The sequence below is a fragment of the Podarcis muralis genome, chromosome 7, assembly GCF_964188315.1.
Source record: "Podarcis muralis chromosome 7, rPodMur119.hap1.1, whole genome shotgun sequence".
Taxonomy (NCBI): domain Eukaryota; kingdom Metazoa; phylum Chordata; class Lepidosauria; order Squamata; family Lacertidae; genus Podarcis; species Podarcis muralis.
In genome coordinates this window covers 85,001,062-85,024,110 of record NC_135661.1, presented here as the reverse complement: position 1 = coordinate 85,024,110, position 23,049 = coordinate 85,001,062, and the positions used below count along the sequence as shown (strand labels likewise).

The 23,049-nt window shown below is 49.2% G+C and overlaps 1 protein-coding gene across 1 annotated transcript; it reads left to right on the top strand.

Annotated features, from left to right (window-relative positions):
• The first annotated feature begins 4,555 nt into the window (after positions 1-4,555).
• QPCTL (glutaminyl-peptide cyclotransferase like) lies at positions 4,556-21,290 on the top strand. Its single transcript, XM_028742092.2, has 7 exons — positions 4,556-4,907; positions 9,038-9,184; positions 10,006-10,293; positions 12,426-12,578; positions 15,038-15,137; positions 17,464-17,580; positions 19,745-21,290. Exons 1-7 carry the CDS (start codon positions 4,575-4,577, stop codon positions 19,888-19,890), a joined length of 1,284 nt encoding a protein of 427 aa, XP_028597925.2. The 5' UTR covers positions 4,556-4,574; the 3' UTR covers positions 19,891-21,290.
• The last annotated feature ends 1,759 nt before the right edge of the window (positions 21,291-23,049 follow it).

Genomic DNA, 23,049 nt, shown 5'->3' with positions numbered 1-23,049 from the left:
AAACAAACAGGAAGGTTAGACTGAGAGTGACTGGCTTACATTAATGGCCCAGAGGCGGTTGGAAAATGAGTGACAGGAGCAAGCCAGCAGTCAATCACACCGTGCAAGTTGGAGTTAACTCTTTAGTAGGACAGGAGTGTCAGGGCTAATGAGCACAGCAACTCATCTCCGGTGGGTCTTGCCCTCATGAAGCAGTTGCTGAGACTTAAGGTCTTCACTTCCCCACAGCTGACTAGGTCCCCTCCTCTCCAGGATTCCCCTCCCCCAAGCAACCGGAGACTGCATCTACAAGTCACCAATCTCTCCTCCACCCTATTCAGAGCCAGTGTGGTGTAGTGGTTAAGAGCGATAGACTCGTAATCTGGGGAACCGGGTTCGCGTCTCCGCTCCTCCACATGCAGCTGCTGGGTGACCTTGGGCCAGTCACACTTCTCTGAAGTCTCTCAGCCCCACTCACCTCACAGAGTGTTTATTGTGGGGGAGGAAGGGAAAGAAGATTGTTAGCCGCTTTGAGACTCCTTCGGGTAGTGATAAAGCGGGATATCAAATCCAAACTCTTCTTCTTCTTCTTCATGACTCTTGTGGTTCTGGGAGACAAAGGGGAGCTTGTTGCAGCAGGAGAGAGAGAGACCTGTATCTCTTCAACAGCCTTACTACTACTACTACTACTACTAATAATAATAATAATTTTTTTATTTATATCCTGCACTCCCCGGCCAAAGCCGGGCTCAGGACGGCTAACAACAATAAAATAATACAACATTCTAAAATCATTTCATTATAAAATTAATTCAAATCAAATTGATGGCAACCATTGGGCTAGAGTTCTGTGGAGATTGCCAAAGGAGGGAGTCAGGCTGTGCCTTGGCCAAAGGCCTGGTGGAACAGCTCCGTCTTGCAGGCCCTGCGGAAAGACGTCAAGTCCCGCAGGGCCCTAGTCTCTTGTGACAGAGCGTTCCACCAGATCGGGGCCACAGCCGAAAAAGCCCTGGCTCTGGTTGAGGCCAGCCTAACCTCCCTGGGGCCCGGGATCTCTGAGATGTTTTTGTTTGAAGACCGTAAAGTCCTCCATGGGACATACCAGGAGAGGCGGTCCCGTAGGTACGAGGGTCCTAGGCCGTATAGGGCTTTACTCATCTCTGCTTCTTGACCAACCTCCCATTCGCCAGCTTCTGCCTCCAATTGTGGACTGCTCTCTGCCACAGACTCTCCCAGCTCACTAAGCCCTGTCCTCTCTTCAGCTTCCAACACCTCATCCTCCCAGTCTGCTCCCTCTTCTCCCTCTGACCATTCATGACCATTCTTTGCTTGGTGGCTCCCCATCTGGTTCCTTCCACCATTCCTCTGCCCCCAACCAGTCCATGACATTGGATCTCCCTCACTTCCAGTCAAATGGCTTTGTCCCTCCATATGAGTGTTAACAGGGGGTGGGTTCACATGTGCATGTTCCAGCTGCACATGTGAACTAGTTCAGCCGACCAGATGGCAAGCAGATCTGCAGATGGGCAGAGGCGAATTGAATTCATAACAACTAGAACAAAAGTTTGATGCCAGTAACTTCCAGAAGTTTTTTGTGGCACCTTACAGATTTAACAAATTCATTATAATATAAGCATTGGTGGACTAGAGTCTTATCTAGCCATATGTAGAAGGGGGGGAAATGTAAAAGGTTGGGTTGGCTGGCAAAATGAACAGTCTCTTAAATTAAAGCTGAACGGGACAGATCTGGGTAACAGCTGGTCTTCGTATTTTTTAAAATGGAGGCCAGCCATTGATTCCTTCTCTGTCCCAAATGCCAAGCTACAACCTGATAGTTGCAGCAACTAAAAAGGTAAAGGGACCCCTGAGCGTTAGGTCCAGTCATGGCCGACTCTGGGGTTGCGGTGCTCATCTCGCTTAATTGGCCAAGGGAGCCGGCGTACAGTCATGTGGCCAGCATGACTAAGCCGCTTCTGGCGAACCAGAGCAATGACGGAAACGCCATTTACCTTCCCGCTGGAGAGGTACCTATTTATCTACTTGCACTGGTGTGCTTTCGAAATGCTAGGTTGGCAGGAGCAGGGACTGAGCAACGGGAGCTCACCCTGTCGTGGGGATTCAAACCGCTGACCTTCTGATCAGCAAGTCCTAGGCTCTGTGGTTTAACCCATAGTGCCACCCACGTCCCAGCACCTAGCAAAGACTAATTCAGTCTGCAGTCTCCTACTTGGAACTGTCTGAACTTCAGTTGGTCCAAAATGCTGCAGCCAGATTGCTGGCCAGAGTCCCATTTAGAACTCGCACAACCTGTTCTGAAGCTGCCAGACTGCTTGCCCCGTTTGTTCCCAGGCCTAAATTCAAGGTGCTCACATTTGTTTTTAAAGGTCTTTGGCACTTACGGTATTGTTTTCTGGGATCCACCTCTCTTGCTGAATTCCGCTGCATTTGGAACAGAACGTTTTGGAAGCGTTTTATGTATTAAAAACACTAGAGCTGAAAACATAAATAAAGCCTTGCTGGCTTAGGCCAGTGACTCTCCATGTCCAGCAATGTTATTCTCATTGCAGCCAACCAGATGCCTGGGCCATAACACACCTGGGACCTTATATATATAGATTTTATTGCATTAGCCGTGTGGCCATAGCATGATATACATAGAAATAACAACATAAAATGGGGGTGGGGAGGTAAAGGTAGATATCGTCCTGGGCGAATACTTAAAGGAAAAAAAAAAGGGATAACAAAAGCGACAGGGGATTTAAAACATCGAGTGACAGATAGTACAAAAACAAAAAAATAAAAAACTGCTGAGGCTGGAGGAGGATCGTTAAAGGGTCCTTCAGCTCCTCAGATTTGTCCTAGCTCCATTGTCCTTGTACAATAAGGCTACTTGGAACTTCGTTTGATTGTGCAGCGTATCGACTGCAGCTGTGGTGTTAAAGAAGAAGTTAGTGCCGCTTTCCTCTTCATCACACTGAGCAGGAAGTTAGCTGTCATCTCGGTAATCCAAGAATCAGAATCCTGCAAAAAAAGGGACACTATCCAAGGCTGGATTGGGAGATGAAGCTTGTTCACGAGAGGAGTTAAAAACCGAGATCTTTCATCTGTCCAGTTGGGACAGAAGAGCATTACATGTTCCATAGTCTCCAGAGCCGTGTCGTTGCAGGTGCATGTTCTATTTGCGATGGGAAGTCTGGAATAACGACCCGACAGAACTGCTGTAGGAAAACAGTTGAGACGGGCACAGGTAAAGGCCCTTCGCTTAGCCTCCGAAGAAATTGTGAAGCAGTATGGGACCTTATGAAGGTGAGTAAGGAATAATATAAAATGAAGGTATTCATGGCTTCAACATGTAGCCGAATTACTGTAGCCACCCCCCCCCCCCCATTTGCGCATCTTCTAGGCTGGTGAAGAGTTCTGCATAATTCCAGTATACCTGAAGGAGCATCTCCACCCCCATCATTCAGCCCAAACACTGAGGTCCAGCTCTAAGGGCCTTCTGGCGGTTTCCTCACTGCGAGAAGTGAGGTTACAGGGAGCCAGGCAGACGGCCTTCTCGGTAGTAGCGTCCACCTTCCCACCAGATGTCAAGGAAATAAACAACTACAGTCATACCCTGGTTTGAAGTTGCTTCAGGTTGAGTGTTTTCTGGTTGCGCTCCGCAGCGACCCAAAAGTAATGGAATGTGTCACTTCTGGGTTTCATCGCTCACGCATGCGCAGATGGTCAAAACGACACCATGCACATGCACAGAAGCAGCTAATCGCGACCCGCGCACGCGCAGACGCGGGTTGCGTTCGCTTCAGGATGAGAACAGGGATCCGGAACGGATCCCGTTTGTATCCAGAGGTAACACTGTATCTGACTTTTAGAAGACATCTGAAGGCAGCCCAGGGAAGTTTCTAATGTTCAATGTTTTATCATGTTTGTAATATTCTGTTGGGAGTGGCTGGGAAACGCAGCCAGATGGGTGGGGTATAAATAATTTTTTATTATTATTGCTTTTTTCTGGGGGGTGCAGAGGTTCGCATACTCCTAAACATTTTTTGAATCTGTTTGGCCTCATTGAGAGGCAGTATTTCAATATGAGTAGGAAAATGAGAGTACCCCTAAACATTTTTTTTTTTTACAAAGAAAGCTCTGATGATGATTATTATTATTAATACTAAAGCTTGCCCATAGATTGTGGACCTTTCGGCTGTTCCTAATAAAGGCATTCACTGCTCAGGTGCAGATTTCGGTTGTGTGATATATATTTTTAAATAATAAGAATTAAAAAAATTATTTATACCCCGCCCTCCCCAGCCAAGGCCGGGTTCAGGGCGGCTAACAACCCATAATTACTGCATCAAACCTCCTTCCGTAATAAACCAACCGCCCGCCACCTTCCCCTTTCCTCCCCGCGTGCCCTTCGCCTTCCTCTTCCCTCTTCCTCCTCTTTTCCTTTCCGAAAGCGCCGCGTGTCCTTAACCAGCCAGCGGGCGTGGCCCCGCGTCGCCCCGCCCCCTTGGCGCGGGCGCGTCTGATAGGCTGGGGGCTCGGAGGCGCGGCCCGAACGCGGAAGGTGGAGCGCCTGACTCCGCCTCCTTCCATTCATGCCCGGCGCGGCCTCGCCCCATTGGCCCTCCCCCGAGAGGGGGCGTGGCCGGCAGGAGCCCCGGGTCCCCAGTCGGAGCGGAGGCGCCATGCGGAAAGGGCCTCGCCGGGGCCGCGCGGGGATGGGGGTCCCGCAGGGCGGCCTGGAGCCCGGAGGCTCCCCCGCCGCGCGGAAGCGGAGCCTGGGGAGCAGCCGCCGCCTCTGGCTGGGCGGGCTGCTGGCCCTGGCCGCCGGCTCCCTGGCGGGGCTTTACCTGCTCTGGCAGGTGGGCGAGGACCCGGCCGTCCAGCCCCGGGAGGCGGCGCAGGAGGAGCTGATCCCCGGCGCCCAGGTACCTACAGGTAGGGGGGGGGTTGGGGGTCTGGTGCACGCGCGTGAGTTACCGGGGGGGGGGAGAGGGGGTCGCTTCCAGATCGCCGCCCTCCAAGGCGCTGTGGAACTCCCTGCCTCTTGATGTGCGCATCCCCCGCTTCCAGTAATAATAATAATAATAATAATAATAATAATAATAATAATAATACAGTGGTACCTCTGGTTACAGACGCTTCAGGTTACAGACTCCGCTGACCTAGAAATAGTGCTTCAGGTTGAGAACTTTGCTTCAGGATGAGAACAGAAATCGTGCTCCGGCGGTGCAGAGGCGGCAGGAGGCCCCATTAGCTAAAGTGGTGCTTCAGGTCAAGAACAGTTTCAGGTTAAGTACGGACCTCCGGAACGAATTAAGTACTTAACCTGAGGTACCACAATAATAATAATAATAATAATAATAATAATAATAATAATAATAATAATAATAATAATAATTTATTTATACCCCACCCATCTGGCCCAGCCACTCCCAATCAAATGTTAAAAACAGTACAGCATTAAATATCAAAAACTTCCCTGAACAGGGCTGCCTTCAGATGTCTTTTAAAGATAGGATAGCTGCTTATTTCCTTCACATCTGGTGGGAGGGCGTTCCACAGGGCGGGCGCCACCACCGAGAAGGCCCTCTGTCTGGTTCCCTGCAAACTCACTTCTTGCACAGGGAAACCGCCAGAAGGCCCTCGGAGCTGGACCTCAGTGTTTGCTGCCCTTTCATGACTCCAAACTTTGAAGCAGCCATCTCAATCTGCCCATCCCTCAGCCTCCCTCTCTGTTCTCTTCAGTTTGCTTCCCCCTCACCTTCTAGATCCCTCCTTTAAGATCAATTGTAAGCACGTAAGCAACAACAACAACAACAACAATTTATTATTTATACCCCACCCATCTGGCTGAGTCTCCCCAGCCACTCTGGGCAGCTCCCAATCAAGTGCTAAAAACAGTAATAATAATAATATTATAATAAATTTTATTTATATCCCGCCCTCCCCAGCCTTAGCCGGGCTCAGGGCGGCTAACAACAATAAAACAGTACAAAAGTACAGCATAAACAACATTCTAAAATCATTCATTATAAAATTAATTAAGTCAAGCCACTGGCAACCATTGGGCCAGAGCTCCGCGAAGATTGCCGAGGGAGGGAGTCAGGCTGTGCCCTGGCCAAAGGCCTGGTGGAACAGCTCTGTCTTGCAGGCCCTGCGGAAAGATGTCAAGTCCCGCAGGGCCCTGGTCTCTTGTGACAGAGTGTTCCACCAGTACAGTGTTAAATATTAAAAACTTCCCTGAACAGGGCTGCCTTCAGATGTCTTTTAAAGATAGGATAGCTGATTATTTCCTTCACATCTGAAGGGAGGGCGTTCCACAGGGTGGGCGCCACCACCGAGAAGGCCCTCTGTCTGGTTCCCTGTAACCTCGCTTCTCGCAATGAGGGAACTGCCAGAAGGCCCTCGGCGCTGGACCTCAGTGTCCAGGCTGAACGATGGGGGTGGAGATGCTCCTTCAGGTATACTGGGCCTTTGAGGCCGTTTAGGGCTTTCAAGGTCAGCACCAACACTTTGAATTGTGCTTGGAAAAGTACTGGGAGCCAATGCAGATCTCTCAGGACCGGTGTTATGTGGTCCCAGCAGCCAATCCCAGTCACCAGTCCAGCTGCAGCATTCTGGATTAGTTGTAGTTTCCGGGTCACCTTCAAAGGTAGCCCCACGTAGAGCACATTGCAGTAGTCCAAGTGGGAGATAACCAGAGCATGCACCACCCTGCCGAGACAGTCTGTTTGTTTCCTGCTTGGCAGGGGGTTGGACTCGATGGCCCTTGTGGTCTCTTCCAACTCTATGATTCTATGATTCTGTGGGCAGATAAGGGTCTCAGCCTGTGCACCAGATGGAGCTGGTAAACAGCTTCCCTGGACACAGAATTAACCTGTGCCTCCATGGACAGCTGTGAGTCCAAAATGACTCCCAGGCTGCACACCATGGATCCTTTCTGGCGCCTGCTAGTTCTTGTTTAGGCAAAGGGTTTAGAGAGCTTGCGAGGGGTTTCTCTGCGCTGCTGCGGTGTCAACTAACTGCACGTTTTTAATTATGCTAGAAAAATGCAACTTGTGCTGCTCATAGAAGTAGTACGACTCATGCAACACGTTGGCGACTAATATCCCACACAGTAGAAAAATAAAGAAAACAGAAGACTGACTGAAAGCACTTGAAAAATCCATTGAAATCAGACATTGTAAGTTCATCTCATTTTTTGGTAGTTCGCAAGTCTCTGTGGCTTTGAACAAGGTTTTGCCTTTTTCTCAGAAGATTGATAAAGAATGTATAATCATTTTGGTAATTATTGTGTGTATATTAGTCGCCAACGTGTTGCATGAGTCGTACCACCATTTTTCTTTTTGGCTGCAAGTTGGTTGGGCTGCTTTATCATTTTATTTTGCAAACCGCTCTGAGGTTCCCCTCCACCGTACAAGTGAGTATTGCTGCACATATAAATTTTAGGAAGTAAGTGCATCCGTGCTACTGTGCAACGCGGTTTGTTTTCAGGTTTGTGGTTTGTTGGATACAGGCCAGACTGGGTCCCCACCATGGGATCTTCCTGCAAAGGCTTTGCAATGACTTTTATTTTTATTTACTGAATTTTTATACCGCCCTGTTCCCCGGTGGTCTCAGGGCAGTTCACAGAATCCGCCTCAGAGCCTTATGACCGGCAGAATTCAAAGGGGCACCTAGCATAGCTGTCAACTTTTCCCTTTTCTTGTGAGGAATCCTATTCAGAATAAGGGAATTTCCCTTAAGAAAAGGAAAACATTGACAGCTATGGCACCTAGTCATTCCCCTTCAACACACAAAAATCCTCTCCTAGTTACCCAAAGCTTTCTTCCTTTCAGCCATAGAATTTAGGCTGGAGAGGACCAGGTAAACCTACTAGTCCAGACCATATGCAAGCAGGACTGTGCTGGCTGGGCTGGTGGGAGTTGTAGTCCAAGATGGCTGTGCTGGCTGGGGCTGGTGGGAGTTGTAGTCCAAGATGGCTGTGCTGGCTGGGGCTGGTGGGAGTTGTAGTCCAAGATGGGCGTGCTGGCTGGGGCTGGTGGGAGTTGTAGTCCAAGATGGCCGGGCTGGTGGGAGATGTAGTTCAAGATGGCCGTGCTGGCTGGGGCTGGTGGGAGTTGTAGTCCAAGATGGCCGGGCTGGTGGGAGATGTAGTCCAAGATGGCCGTGCTGGCTGGGGCTGGTGGGAGTTGTAGTCCAAGATGGCCGTGCTGGCTGGGGCTAGTGGGAGTTGTAGTCCAAGATGACCGGGCTGGTGGGAGATGTAGTCCAAGATGGCTGTGCTGGCTGGGGCTGGTGGGAGTTGTAGTCCAAGATGGCCGTGCTGGCTGGGGCTGGTGGGAGTTGTAGTCCAAGATGGCCGTGCTAGCTGGGGCTGGTGGGAGTTGTAGTCCAAGATGGCTGTGTTGCGTGGGGCTGATGGCAATTGTAGTCCAAAGCTGCTGGATATGTGGGAAAAATATTCACCTGGAGGGAGCCTTGCCACAAGGCCTCAGCTATGGGGAATTTAGATTTTATTGAGGGGGAGAGAGCAGGAGAGATGGTCTGAGCTTGCCAGAATTTCTTTCAGTGCGGCTGGACTTGGATAATATGGTGCCCAGAGCAAGGACAAAAATTGCCCTCCCCCCAATAATTCTTATTTTCACAATACAGTGGTACCTCTGGTTGTGAACGGGATCCTTTCCGGAGGCCCATTTGCAACATGAAAAGAGCGCAAACTGCAGTGGCGCACCTGCACATTCGCCGGCTGCCGCTTCCGCGCGTGCGCGAGTGGCGAAACCCAAAAGTAACCCTTTCCGGTTCTTCCGGGTTGCTGCGGGACGTAACCTGAAAGAATGTAACATGAAGCAAACGTAACATGAGGTATGACTGTAATTAATTTTGGTACATTGGCTTTTTTATGTATCGTCTCAGAGGGTACCCATATAAATGTTGTTGTTATTTTGCACCTCCTCGACTCTGCACCCTGTGCAGCGCAACTGCCTGCGCCGTCCTAAATCTGGTGCTGCTGGGGTTGTTTTCTGACGAGGCTTTTCTCTCGCCTTCTTGGCAGCTGAAGCACAAGCCCCAAAACCTGACTAGCGGTCAGCTGAAAGACCTGGCATCGCAGGTCCAACTTCAGCGCCTTTGGCGTAGCTACCTGCAGCCCATCCTGATCGAGAGGTACTCTGGAAGCCCTGGCAACGAAAAAGTCCGGCAGGTGAGTCGAAGCTCTAATCTTGCGGCGGCTGACCAAACACGTCACGGCGAGCCGTAAACTTCAGGTTACGGTCCTCCTTTGTAATCGCTGCATCGTCTCACTGTTGGGGGCATAGCTGTCAACTTACAGATTTGAAAATAAGGGACCGGCAGCCTTGATAATAAGGGATCAGCAGCCAAAATAAGGGATTTTCGGAGCACAGGTATGTTCGACTTCTGAGCCCCTCCGAGCTAAAGGCAGAAAGCCCAGCCAGCAGCCAAACGAAGCCTCAAGCAGTGGTTCCTACAGCGCAGCAACCCGGCAAAGGGGATGCAGCAAGGAAAACCACCGTCACCTCTCCGCTGGGAAGCGCTGAGCAAAGGCGAGTCCCCAGGCAACGCGGCCGATTTGATCGGCACAAGGCATGCAAGCTCCATCCCCCAGTCGTTCTTAGACTCCTTATTGGGTGAGCAACGCAGCCAAGCAACACAGTTGGAGCCTCCCTCCTCCCTGGCCAGCAGGGAGGGAGGGAGAGGAGCTGCTTCCTTTGAAACCCGGGAAATTTAAGGGACATCATCAGTAAGGGACATCAGCGGGACACGGTGCTGGGATAAGGGGCTGTCCCGCCAAATAAGGGACGCTTGACAGCTATGGTTGGGGGACAAGGAATGCTCTCGCTGCTGCAGTAGTCGTGTCGAAAAATAAATTCATTTTATATCCGTCCTGAGTCTTCCAGCGCTCCGTCTCCTTGGAAGTCCTCGAGTTTTACGAGGGTGAAAAACTGAGGACTAGAACCTTGCGTGAGCAACTCAAGTTCTTTTCCTTCTCTTCTTCCTTCCTAGTTCATTGTGGAAAAGCTGAGGGAACTGGGCGCTTCCTGGCACATAGAGGTGGATGCCTTCAAAGAGCGGGCGCCGCACGGCGTTGTCGGCTTCGCCAATGTGGTGGCTACGCTGGACCCCGAAGCCACCTGGCGCCTGGTGTTTGCCTGCCACTATGACTCCAAATACTTTCCCCACGACAAGCGTGGCCGGGCCTTCCTGGGGGCGACGGACTCGGCTGTGCCCTGTGCCATCCTGATGGAGCTGGTGACGGCGCTGGACGAGGAGCTGAAGAAATCGAAGGAGAGGGTGAGCGGGTGGCCTTTCCTGGGCAGAAATGTCCAGGTTTCCTTTTGCACCTCTTGCAGAAAGGGGGAGTAAGGGCTAGTGGTTAGAGCGGCCGGTGGGGAACTTTTTAATGTTTCATTTGTCTAAAAGTGTTGTTGTTGTTTAGTCGTTTAGTCGTGTCCAACTCTTCGTGACCCCCTGGACCAGAGCACGCCAGGCACTCCTGTCTTCCACGGCCTCCCGCAGTTTGGTCAAACTCATGCTGGTAGCTTCGAGAACACTGTCCCACCACCTCGTCCTCTGTTGTCCCCTTCTCCTTGTGCCCTCCATTTTTCCCAACATCAGGGTCTTTTCCAGGGAGTCTTCTCTTCTCATGAGGTGGCCAAAGTCTTGGAGCCTCAGCTTCAGGATCTGTCCTTCCAGGGAGCACTCAGGGCTGATTTCCTTCAGAATGGAGAGGTTTGATCTTCTTGCAGTCCATGGGACTCTCAAGAGTCTTCTCCAGCGCCAGAATTCAAAAGCATCAATTCTTCGGCGATCAGCCTTCTTTATGGCCCAGCTCTCACATCCATACATCACTACTGGTTTTCCCACTAGTGAGATTATTATTATTAATTAAATGTGTATGCTTGCCTTCATCCATAGATCTCAGGGCAGTTCACAGCGTAAAAATGCAAGATAAAAAACACACAAAATAAACAATGAAAACAAGAAGAGAACAAAACAATAACCCCCTCTCCCATCTACAAACACATTTTAAAGGATATAGGATGTTAGCCAGCCAAAATCCTGGTGGCAGTTGCTGTTTGAGCTGTCAAATTCATGCAGAAGACCAGTTCTTTCGACAACATCACTATCATCCAAAAATAAATATTAATCTATGACAAAAAGAGGAACCGCCAATCAAGCGCATGGCTGTAATTGCCTTGAGGTTGTCAACGTGGAGCATGATCAACTTGTTGTCTTCATTACCCATTTTAGGAATGCGACAGCTGTAATAGTGTTGTTATCTTCTTTTTTAATCATTTTTATTAATTTTCCAATAAAAACATCCAATTAATATATCCAATCATAATATTCCAATTCAAATAAAAAAGACCAAATTATAATCCAAATTATAATTATTGATTTTTCGGAGCTCCCCACGGTCTGGACCTCTGAAGCATATCTCCACATCTCAGTCCTGCCTCTCCTCCTTGTTTCCATATTTCCACGTCTCGATTTTATCGCTTTAAAATTCTCCGTCCCTGGTTCCACGATTCTCAATCATGTCAAACTTCATCTATCCTTTCATCTGTCGAATACAGCTTTATTTGTATGTATATATTTTTCCAACTGCCTTTTTACCGGCGTGGCTTCTGTTAACGGAAAAATCCGAGGGCTCCCTTGGACAAAAACAAAGACACCAACCAGGATAACTTGGAGCAAAACAGCAGCCTGTAGGCTTGGCCTTTATTGAATGCTGTCGCGACAGGACTCCCACCTGCCACCAGGTGGAACAAGATGGAAGCCCCGAACCAAAGAAGCCCCCAACTTTTGTTAGTTACTAATCCCCCAAACTACACCCCTAAGACTACATCACAAAAAGGAGGGGTTGAGGGAGGAGTTGTGGAGGTAACCTGAGTGTCCTGTCACCTGGCTGGTTCCTCCTTTCCCCCTCCCCATGAGTCATTTGTAGAGGACAAAGGGGAGCTGGCAGTTTTCTGCCCCCAGAGGGAAGATCTGATCATTGTCCTTTGTTTCAGTCCATGCTGAATCCACTCCCATATGCAAGTTCTTTGTGATCTTGATGGTCTTCTGTCTAGGACCATCAGGGTTGGCATAGCAACTGGGCAGGGCTCCTGTGTATGTGCTGGTGTGCTCAAGGGATTATGGCTGCCCTGTATCAAACCTTCCCCATTTTGTAGTCCTTCCTTCATGGAGTAAAATAAAAGTGGAACGGTGCAGATCCGATGTATGGTTGATTTTCTATGAATTTATAACAGAAGTGTGGCGTGTGTGTGTGTGTGCGTGCGTGCGTGCGTGCGTGCGAAGTTATCCAAGTCTGTTATCAATAGTGCCATCGTCTTCTAATGCATCAACGGCAACATTGCAACCTGTTTTGAAATTGAACAACTGAAAGAGGTCTAAAACAGCACGTCTCTGTGTTTTAGGGCTCCAAGGTGACGTTGCAGCTGCTGTTCTTCGACGGGGAGGAGGCCTTCCGGGAGTGGACGGATCAGGACTCCTTGTATGGCGCACGACATTTGGCTGATCGCATGGCGAAGGCGCCACATCGCCCGGGCCTCAGCCAGCTCCAGGCTATCGTGAGTGCTCCTCTGAGCCAGCCGCCTGAGGAACGGCTGGCTTTTCCTTGCAGAAAGGGAAGTGCAGGCCTTTGCCACATTGAAAGGGTGGAGGCTTCCTCTCTGATCGCCCCCTGTTCGGTTTGAAACCACATTAAGCGCCACGGGAGCAGCCGGAGCTCAGTGTAAAAGCATGCTGCCCCGTGCGCAAGAAGGTTCCTGGTTCAGTCTTCCAGTGGGATCTGGGAATGCCCTGGAGAGCCACTGCCAATCAATGTCTTCTTCTTCCTTGGCGATCACTCGTAATAATAATAATAATAATAATAATAATAATAATAATAATAATAATATCCCGCCCTCCCCAGCCAAGCCCGGGCTCAGGGCGGCTAACAAGCAATAATAAAAACAAGTTGAATGAATACAACTTAAAAACAAGATTGAAATACCACATTAAAACATTAAAATGCAGCCTCATCACAGGAGGAGAAAGGAAAAAAGAAAGGGAGGCAATCAAACTGACTCCAAGCCAAAGGCCAGGCGGAACAGCTCTGTCTTACAGGCCCTGCGGAAAGAAATCAGATCCCGCAGGGCCCTGGTTTCATGAGACAGAGCGTTCCACCAGGCCGGAGCCAGTGTTAAAAAGGCCCTGCCCCTGGTTGAGGCTAATTTAACTTCCTTAGGGCCCGGGACCTCTAGGGTGCTTCTATATATGGACTCGTAGCCGAGTAAGATTGTCTTCCATAAACACGGTTTTAACAGTGAGTCTGTAAGTGACTGTGGAGGCCGATTCTGGATCCACACGTCCTTCCACAGTGGGGACATAGATTTCTGGGTAGGAGTTGATCACGGTGAGGGTTTGCTAAGCGTGCCTTCCTCTTAGCGTGTTTCTCCCTTTAGTCCTGAGTTTGAGTGTCTTCAAAGCCCATGACACCTTTGGTAAAGACTGTTCTCCAATTAGAGCGCTTGCAGGCCAGTGTTTCCCAGTTGTTGGTGTCGATACTACAATTTTTTAGATTTGCCTTGAGATCGAGTCTTTAAACTGCTTCGTTGACCACCAGCATTACACTTTCCATTTTTAAGTTCAGAATAGAGTTGCTTTGAAAGACGATAATCAGGCACCCGAACAACATGACCAGTCCAACAAAGTTGATGTTGAAGAATCATCGCTTCAACACTGGTGATCTTTGCTTCTTCCAGTACATTGGCATTTGTTCGCCTGTCTTCCCAAGTGATGTGTAAAAAATTCCAGAAACACCATTGATGGAATCTTTTGAGGTGTTGGAGATGGCGTTTATAAGTGGTCTGTGTTTCACAAGATTCAGTAGGGTTGGTAGTACAATAGCATTTTGGTTTCCCTGCGAATGTCCCAGTCCTCAAACACTCTGCACTTCAATCGGGAGAAAGCCGCACTCACAGAGCTCAGGCGATGCTGGATTTTGGCATCAATGTCGGCCCTTGTGGAAAGATAACTGCCCAGGTAGGAGAAGTGATCGACATTTTCCAACGTTACTGTAGACAGTACTGGGCTAGATGGAACAATAATCTAGAGAAGGCAGCTTTCTAAGTCCCTGTGAAACAAGGCACTCCTGAGACCACCTGAGCCTCAAACGACTGCAGAGGACCTGGGAGTACCTGTGTATGTGGTTTTTTAACTTTTTATTAAACAATTTCAACATAACAAATTATCAGTCCATTTAATCAATTACAATATTTTCCCCCCTTCCCCCCATCCCTCCCTCTCTCCCCACACCAAAGACTTCTCTCAGCTCCACTCTCTGATTTCTTTACATATATCATTCTCTGCATATCATAAAATTGTACATAAAAAGGTAAAGGGACCCCTGACCATTAGGTCCAGTCGTGGCCGACTCTGGGGTTGCGGCGCTCATCTCACTTTACTGGCCGAGGGAGCCGGCGTACAGCTTCCGGGTCATGTGGCCAGCATGACTAAGCCGCTTCTTGCGAACCAGAGCAGCGCACGGAAACGCCGTTTACCTTCCCGCCGGAGCGGTACCTATTTATCTACTTGCACTTTGACGTGCTTTCGAACTGCTAGGTTGGCAGGAGCAGGGGCCGAGCAACGGGAGCTCAGCCCGTTGCGGGGATTCGAACCGCCGACCTTCTGATCAGCAAGTCCTAGGCTCTGTCGTTTAACCCACAGCGCCACCCGCATCCCCAAAAATTGTACATATGTTCACCTAATAAATTTGTGAGTGTTTATTCAAAACCTGCCAAGGAGTCCCGTTCATTTGGTTGTCGTTTTTGATAATTTGCAAAAAGCTCCCATTCTTCCTTAAAGTCACAGTTGTCCTTGTCCCGCAGTTTGTATGTCAATCTAGCCAACTCTGCATAGTTCATCAATTTTTCTTGCCGTTGTTCTTTCGTTGGGATTTCCTCATTCTTCCATCCTTGTGCAATCAAGACTCTTGCTGCTGTTGTGGGAGCCCCTGTGTTTTTGACTCTGCATTTTCCTGTTTCAGTCTCTCTTTGTTCTCCTGGACCTTTTGGGCGCCCGCCAGCCGACCATTCAGAACCATTTCCGCAACACAGCCCTCTGGTTCGAAAGGCTCGTTGGCCTTGGTGAGCGTCACTCTTCGCGCCGGGGAGCCAATCGGGAAAGGAGGGGGCGGGGCTCCGGGGTTGATCGGCATTTCAGACCCCGCCTCCATTTCAGACCCCGCCTCCCAGGGATGAGCAGCCAGTGGGGGGCTTGGGATGTAAAGTTCTGTCCGATAGATCCGCCTTCGCCAACCCGGCGCCCTCCAAGTGGACTGCAGTTCCGCTGCCCGAAACCCAGCAGAACAGCTGCAGTACTGAGGTGGATGGACCCATGATCTGACAAGTTCCTGCATCCTTTTAAGTTGAAGTCCATCAATTTGGGGGGGGGGTCCACGTGTGCCCCATCCATCCCTGCTTTAGAACTTTCTTCTACCTGTGCCACAGATGTGGGGTGAAGCGTCCCTAAAGCAAAGGAAGGATTGGACTCTGATACACACAGAGGCTTGACCAGCAAGACTCTGGGAGGGGTGCGTATTATAATAATTCCTGTCCACCCCTCGGCCCAGGTCGTTTTATTCGCAAAAGAACTTTTTACACAGCGTCCGTAAGAACCAATCAGATTTCCTCTGCGCATTTCGAAAAACCCCACGTGGGACAAAGTTAAAGATTAAAACTACAAAGAGCTAATTTCCTACTTGACCATGCATATGCTGTTCAAAGTAAATAAAATAGGAAGCAATGCTTTTAGGAAAACCCAGAGGTCGTAAACAAGCGGTAAACAGGAGAGGAAGGATGGCAAGGAGATAGGGATCTTTATCACCTTCCTGTGAAACTATTTCCAGGCCCTAAGATGAACAAAACCAAGGAATGGTACATCAAAGAAACTACCATATTTTTTGCTTTATAAGACTCACTTTTTCCCTCCTAAAAAGCAAGGGGAAATGTGTGTGCGTCTTATGGAGCGAATGCAAGCTGCGCAGCTATCCCAGAAGCCAGAACAGCAAGAGGGATTGCTGCTTTCACTGCGCAGCGATCCCTCTTGCTGTTCTGGCTTCTGAGATTCAGAATATTTTTTTTCTTGTTTTCCTCCTCCAAAAACTAGGTGCGTCTTGTGGTCAGGTGCGTCTTATAGAGCGAAAAATACGGTGTTATTTTATGACCCAGGATACATGCCTGGCGAAGCAACTGGCAACTGTGTCCTATGGTGCTTATATCTGCTTGTGAGACAGAGAGAAATGGGCAGTAGAGAAAATGTCCAGAAATGCAGAGGCTTGTGGGATTTGATCAGAAATTATTGTCAATGAATCGAACCCGGTCAATGCCATGCTTTCATAGCGGACACAATGGCTTGATGCATATTTTATAATTCCTCATAGTAACCCCATCTGATTCTCACACACTGGATACAGTGGTGCCCCGCAAGACGAATGCCTCGCAAGACGGAAAACCCGCTAGACGAAAGGGTTTTCCGTTTTTGAGCTGCTTCGCAAGACGATTTTCCCTATGGGCTTGCTTCGCAAGACCAAAACGTCTTGCAAGTCTTGCGTTTTTTCCCCGCTCCCCCCCCCTTTTTCTAAGCCGCTAAGCCGCTAATAGCCTTTTAGCAGCTAAGCCGCTAAGCCTTTAATAGCCGCTAAACCGCTAATATCGCTAATCCGCTTAGCCGCTAATAGGGTTGCTTCGCAAGACGAAAAAACCGCTAGACGAAGAGAATCGCGGAACGGATTCTTTTCGTCTTGCGAGGCACCACTGTATTTGCAATCCTACATTTGGGCTGGTGTTTTCCTCCAGTATTTGCTGGAAGCGCTTAGGGAGCCTGAAGATACCGTATTTTTCGCTCTATAGGATGCACCGGACCATAGGAGAGGGAGAACGGGGGGGGGGGGGGGGGAATTCCCCCCGTCTGCTTAGTGCCCCTTCCATTTCTCCTCCCGCTTTGCTGAAGGGGCGCTGCGCAGAGAGGGAAAACTGTGCAGCGCCTCTCCAGCGAAGCGAAGCCAGGAGAGCACGAGGGATCGGTGCGCACCCACCCCTCTCGCTCTCCAGGCTTCAGGCGGCTATCCGCAAGCCTTCAGAGTGCAGCGGGAACTCCTGCTGCGCTTCGAAGGCTTGCGGATAGCCACCTGAAGCCCCCGGAGCAGCCTTTGAAGCCTCCGCAGAGCAGCGGGGTGCTTTGCGCAGCCATCCCCAAGCTAGAACAGCGAGACGGAGCGCTGTACAGCGCTCCATCTCCCTGTTCTGGCTTTGGGCTTAGCCGCGCAGCCTGCATTCGCTCTATAGGATGCACACACATTTCCCCTTAATTTTTGGAGGGGGAAAAGTGCGTCCCATAGGGCGAAAAATGCGGTAATTCTCAGTCGGACCATAGCTCGTACGTTGCGCCTAATCCCACTCTTTTGTTCTCTAGAGAAGCGACTGCACCGGCTCGGCCTTCTGGAGTCTCACGCAAAGGAACAACTCTATTTCCAGCAACGCTCCTACTATGACCCCATCGAAGACGACCACGCTCCCTTCCTCCGGAGAGGTACTTCTCTCCTGCTTTCCCCCAGTTGCCCTGAGGTCTTTTCGTTGCTGGTTCGATCCGGTGTTTGCTGTTTGTAGTCTGCTCCCTTAGCAGGGCTAGATCCGCTAACCTGGGGAGAAAACAGCAAAGACCTGATGAAGAGAGCACAGCAGAGGTTATATTTTCTGAGAATCATCCGGAAAAATAATCTCTCAAAGGAGCTGTTGGTGGCATTTTACCATTGCACTGTTGAGAGTGTATTAACTTACGGTCTCTGTGTGTGGTTTGGGAGGTGCACGGTCAATGCTGTCCAATGTTGTAAAAACTGCAGAGAGAATAATTGGGTGCACTCTTCCCACCTTGGATCAAATCTAGGCTTCCAGGCGCCGTAAGAAAGCTGCAGGATAGTGCGCACCCTAGAAATGATCTCGGCAGAAATGAAACCAGAAAAGTTTCAGCTTTTGCCTTCTGGAAGAAGGTACAGTGGTGCCTCGCAAGACGAAATAAATTCATTCCGCGAGTTTTGTCGTCTTGCGATTTTTTTCGTCTTGCGAAGCACGGTGTCGGGAAAGTTTTGGAAAAGCTTCAAAAATCACCAAAGTCTTTAAAAACCTCAAAAAAGGCTACCACACTGCGTTCTATGAGTTGCTCCTCGAAGTCAAGTCGCAACTGTATTAACGGTGTTAAGAAAAAGGAAACAAACTTGCAAGACGTTTCCGTCTTGCGAAGCAAGCCCATAGGGAAAATCGCCTTGCGAAGCAGTTCAAAAAACAAAAAACCCTTTCGTCTAGCGAGTTTTTTGTCTTGCGAGGCATTCATCTTGTGAGGTACCACTGTACAGGGTTATAAAGACTAGGACTAGCCACCTGAGAAACACTTTCTATCCAAATGTGATTTTGGTTTTAAATGCAGCGTAAGGTAGTCTCAAGGGACGCGGGTGGCGCTGTGGGTTAAACCACAGAGCCTAGGACTTGCCGATCAGAAGGTGGGTGGTTCAAATCCGCGCGACGGGGTGAGCTCCTGTTGCTCGGTCCCTGCTCCTGCCAACCTAGCAGTTCGAAAGCACGTCAAAGTACAAGTAGATAAATAGGTACCGCTCCGGCGGGAAGGTAAACGGCGTTTCCGTGCACTGCTCTGGTTCGCCAGAAGCGGCTTAGTCATGCTGGCCACATGACCTGGAAGCTGTACGCCAGCTCCCTCGGCCAATAAACGAGATGAGCGCTGCAACCCCAGAGTCAGCCATGACTGGACCTAATGGTCAGGGGTCCCTTTACCTTTTAAGGTAGTCTCTATGTGAGTATATTGTATTCAATTATGGGGTATGAGAGTTTTTAGGGGGTCAACGAGGCTGGGATAGCAGGCTTGTGGGTTTTTGAATGTCTGATTTAGATTTTTTCAATTTCGTTGATCTGTATGGGACAATGACAATTGATTATTGTATCTTAGATGACCCTGGGGGGGGGGTCCCTGCAGCTCTACAAATCTATAAAATGGTCGTCTTGAGGAATAGAGCAAGAGCTTTCAGAATGGCAGGGGAAAGTCTCGCAACGCAGTGTGCTGCAAGCTTGAAAGCAGAGACCGAAAGCTCGCAGAGTGAACCTGCAGGGGTCAAGCAGATTTCTAAAGCAGCTGCGAGTTTAAAGGACCTGGGGAAATTTTTTGCTCTATAAGACGCACTTTCCCCCTCCTAAAAGGTAAGGGGAAATGTGTATGCGTCTTATGGAGCGAATGCAGGCTGCGCAGCTTTCGCTGAAGCCAGGAGAGCGAGAGGGATCGACCCCTCTCGCTCTCCTGGCTTCGCTTCGCTGGAGAGGCGCTGTGGTTAAGAGCGGTGGACTCGTAATCTGGTGAACCGGGTTCGCTTCCCCGCTCCTCCACATGCAGCTGCTGGGTGACCTTGGGCCAGTCACACTTCTCTGAAGTCTCTCAGCCCCACTCACCTCACAGAGTGTTTGTTGTGGGGAAGGAGGGGAAAGGAGAATGTTAGCTGCTTTGAGACTCCCTAGGGTAGTGATAAAGCAGGATATCAAATCCAAACTCCTCTTCTTCTTCTTTTAAAGAAAGAAAGAAAAAACACCTGTGTTTGAACGATGTCCTCAGTAGAAAATGTACTGCACCGCGTGGTTTTCAGACAACGCAGGGCTCACAGCTTTTGATTCCTTCTCTCTCTCTTTATTTGCCGAAGGTGTTCCAGTCCTTCACCTCATCACCACACCTTTCCCTGCAGTCTGGCACACCTTTGAGGACACAGAAGAGAACCTGCACCCGCCCACGGTGCTCAACCTCTGTAAGATCTTGGCAGCTTTCCTGGCGGAATATCTGTGGCTTTAGGGGGAACAGACTCTCCTGCTGAGCCCTTTGGTTTTTGGTCAACCGAGATGTGGAACGGCTGGAGGATGCGCCACGTTTAAGAAACAGCACGGTCGCTTGCCAGGGACTCCGTCTGCGGCCCTCGCAGAAGCTGCGCTCGTGGTCCAAAGGGATGTGGGGAGAGACAGGCTGGGGAACGGAAGGGTCTCAGACCTTGTGTCTTGGGGTATTAAGCCTTCAGGCCCCTCAGGGAATGTGGCTGGCCAGGCAAGAGTACCCCCGTCTGGTCTCCAAGATGGCACAGATCAGAGAAACCAAATTGGAGTGGCGGTAGAGAGAATAATAACAATAAAAAAACTTCCTTTCTTCCCAGGGGATTGTAGTACAGTGGACGCACGGGTTGCGAACATCCATGCGGGAGGCACGTCTGCGACCCGCATGTGTCGTGATTTGGCGCTTCTGAGCATGCGCAAAGCGCGATTTAGCACTTCTGCGCAAGTGCCAAAACCCGGAAGTAACCGTTCCGGTACCTCTGGGTTCGGCGCGGTGCGCAACCCGAAATCGCACAACCTGAAGCGTCTGTAACCTGAGGTATGGCTGTAGTTTCGGGGGGGGGGGGGGACGACCCCTGACCCATCCGTGATCACCAACCCTACAATGTGTACTCTTGTTATTAATAATAGTCTTGAATCCAAGTTCTGCTTTTGAGCCATTTTGGAAACTGAGGCCTGGTTTTTCGAAGTGTCCAGGCTCCCTCGATCTGTCGGTTCCACGGAATGTGGCTGTTGACACGTGACAGAGACACGATTCAGGGAGAAGCGTTTGCACACTGGTCCTAGGTACTTAAAATGCAATTTTCTTTTCCCCTGAGGCAGCTGTTTAGTCCGTGCTGGGGGGTGCAAAACAATGTCCAAGATGCCCAGAGACATCTTACCTCTGCCCCCCAACCTATTCCGTCCTGCACCAAGCAAAAACGGGTTTTTACTCTGTTTTATTTATTGTTGAGCCTTATGGCAGCTCTGCTATGTGGAAAAAGCTTGGGTGGGAGGGAGGAATTCTCATTTCACATTCAAGCTAAATCTGGGTTACGCACCTTCCTTATTCCAAAGTGACTCCGAGGCCTGGTTTGGACACACGACAAAATCCTGAGTTAGGAGAGTGGGATACCACTTCTGAATGCGTCCTCACCTTTCTAAAGCATACCTGCAAGTAAAAAGCTAGCAAATCAATGAGAGATTCCAGTTCAGCCCTCTTCCTGGTGCTCTAGCTTTCTACTTGCAAGGACTTTTAAAAAAAGTAAAAGTTGGGGAACAATCTGAAGCGTTACAGTCCATTATTCCATCTCAGACTATGTCCCCTCCCTCAAATGGTTCGTTGACAAGTATTACAATAAAGGTTTCTGGCAACTTTCTGCTCTTTCATCTATTTGTGTGTGTGGTTTTTATTTTTGCCTGTTAGGATAACCAGAATGCAAACTTAGCACCGTGATAAAATTCAGTGGACTTCCTGATCTTTGGCATCTGGTTTTCCTACCTCTTTCAAGGTGTTTTCTCAAAAGGGCTCCCTGAGACATTTTGAGGTGAAGCAGAAAACGGAGCGCCCTTTGAAGGCACAGAACGTCATCATTTTAATTTACCTTAAGGTCCCGGGGCAGGTTGCAACAGTTTAAAATGCAAAATTTAAAAGCAGCTCAGCACCCAAGTTACATTCGGCACGTGAGGCAAAAAAAAAAGGGGGAAAGCAATCCTACAACCCCCTCTCTCTGGCAGTAAAAGTAATAATAACAATCTATTATTTTTGATACCAATCTTATTAATAATAAAAGTATGTTTCTTTATCGTTATCCTTCAACATAAGATCCCCCCTCACAGTATTAAAAAAGGGTTAAAACAAGTAATAATAATAGTAATAATAATTTATTTATACCCCGCTCATATGGCTGACAGCAGTGGCCAGAAGATTGGAGAAGATCAGTCTACACCCCAATCCCAAAGAAGGGCAGTGCCAAAGAATTTTCCAACTACCGCACAATTGCACTCATTTCACACGCTAGCAAGGTTATGCTTAAAATTCTACAAGGCAGGCTTAAGCAGTATGTGGACCGAGAACTCCCAGAAGTGCAAGCTGGATTTAGAAGAGGCAGAGGAACCAGAGACCAAATTGCAAACATGCGCTGGATTATGGAGAAAGCTAGAGAGTTCCAGAAAGACATCTACTTCTGCTTCATTGACTATGCAAAAGCCTTTGACTGTGTCGACCACAGCAAACTATGGCAAGTTCTTAAAGAAATGGGAGTGCCTGATCACCTCATCTGTCTCCTGAGAAATCTCTATGTGGGACACGAAGCTACAGTTAGAACTGGATATGGAACAACTGATTGGTTCAAAATTGGGAAAGGAGTACGGCAAGGCTGTATTTTGTCTCCCTGCTTATTTAATTTATATGCAGAATACATCATGCGAAAGGCTGGGCTGGATGAATCCCAGGCTGGAATTAAGATTGCCGGAAGAAATATCAACAACCTCAGATATGCAGATGACACAACCTTGATGGCAGAAAGTGAGGAGGAATTAAAGAACCTTTTAATGAGGGTGAAAGAGGAGAGCGCAAAATATGGTCTGAAGCTCAACATCAAAAAAACGAAGATCATGGCCACTGGTCCCATCACCTCCTGGCAAATAGAAGGGGAAGAAATGGAGGCAGTGAGAGATTTTACTTTCTTGGGCTCCATGATCACTGCAGATGGTGACAGCAGCCACGAAATTAAAAGACGCCTGCTTCTTGGGAGAAGGGCAATGACAGGCCTAGATAGCATCTTGAGAAGTAGAGATGTCACCTTGCCAACAAAGGTCCGTATAGTTAAAGCCATGGTTTTCCCAGTAGTGATGTATGGAAGTGAGAGCTGGACCATAAAGAAGGCTGATCGCCGAAGAATTGATGCTTTTGAATTATGGTGCTGGAGAAGACTCTTGAGAGTCCCATGGACTGCAAGAAGATCAAACGCATCCATTCTTAAGGAAATCAGCCCTGAGTGCTCACTGGAAGGACAGATCGTGAAGCTGAGGCTCCAGTACTTTGGCCACCTCATGAGAAGAGAAGACTCCCTGGAGAAGACACTGATGCTGGGAAAGATGGAGGGCACAAGGAGAAGGGGACGACAGAGGACGAGATGGTGGGACA

Coding starts and splice junctions, on each gene's coding strand:
- QPCTL (XM_028742092.2), top strand. CDS start 4,575: ATGCCCGGCGCGGCCTCGCCCCATTGGCCCTCCCCCGAGAGGGGGCGT. Junction 4,908..9,037: donor AGCTGATCCCCGGCGCCCAG/GTACCTACAGGT, acceptor CCTTCTTGGCAG/CTGAAGCACAAGCCCCAAAA. Junction 10,294..12,425: donor TGAAGAAATCGAAGGAGAGG/GTGAGCGGGTGG, acceptor TCTGTGTTTTAG/GGCTCCAAGGTGACGTTGCA.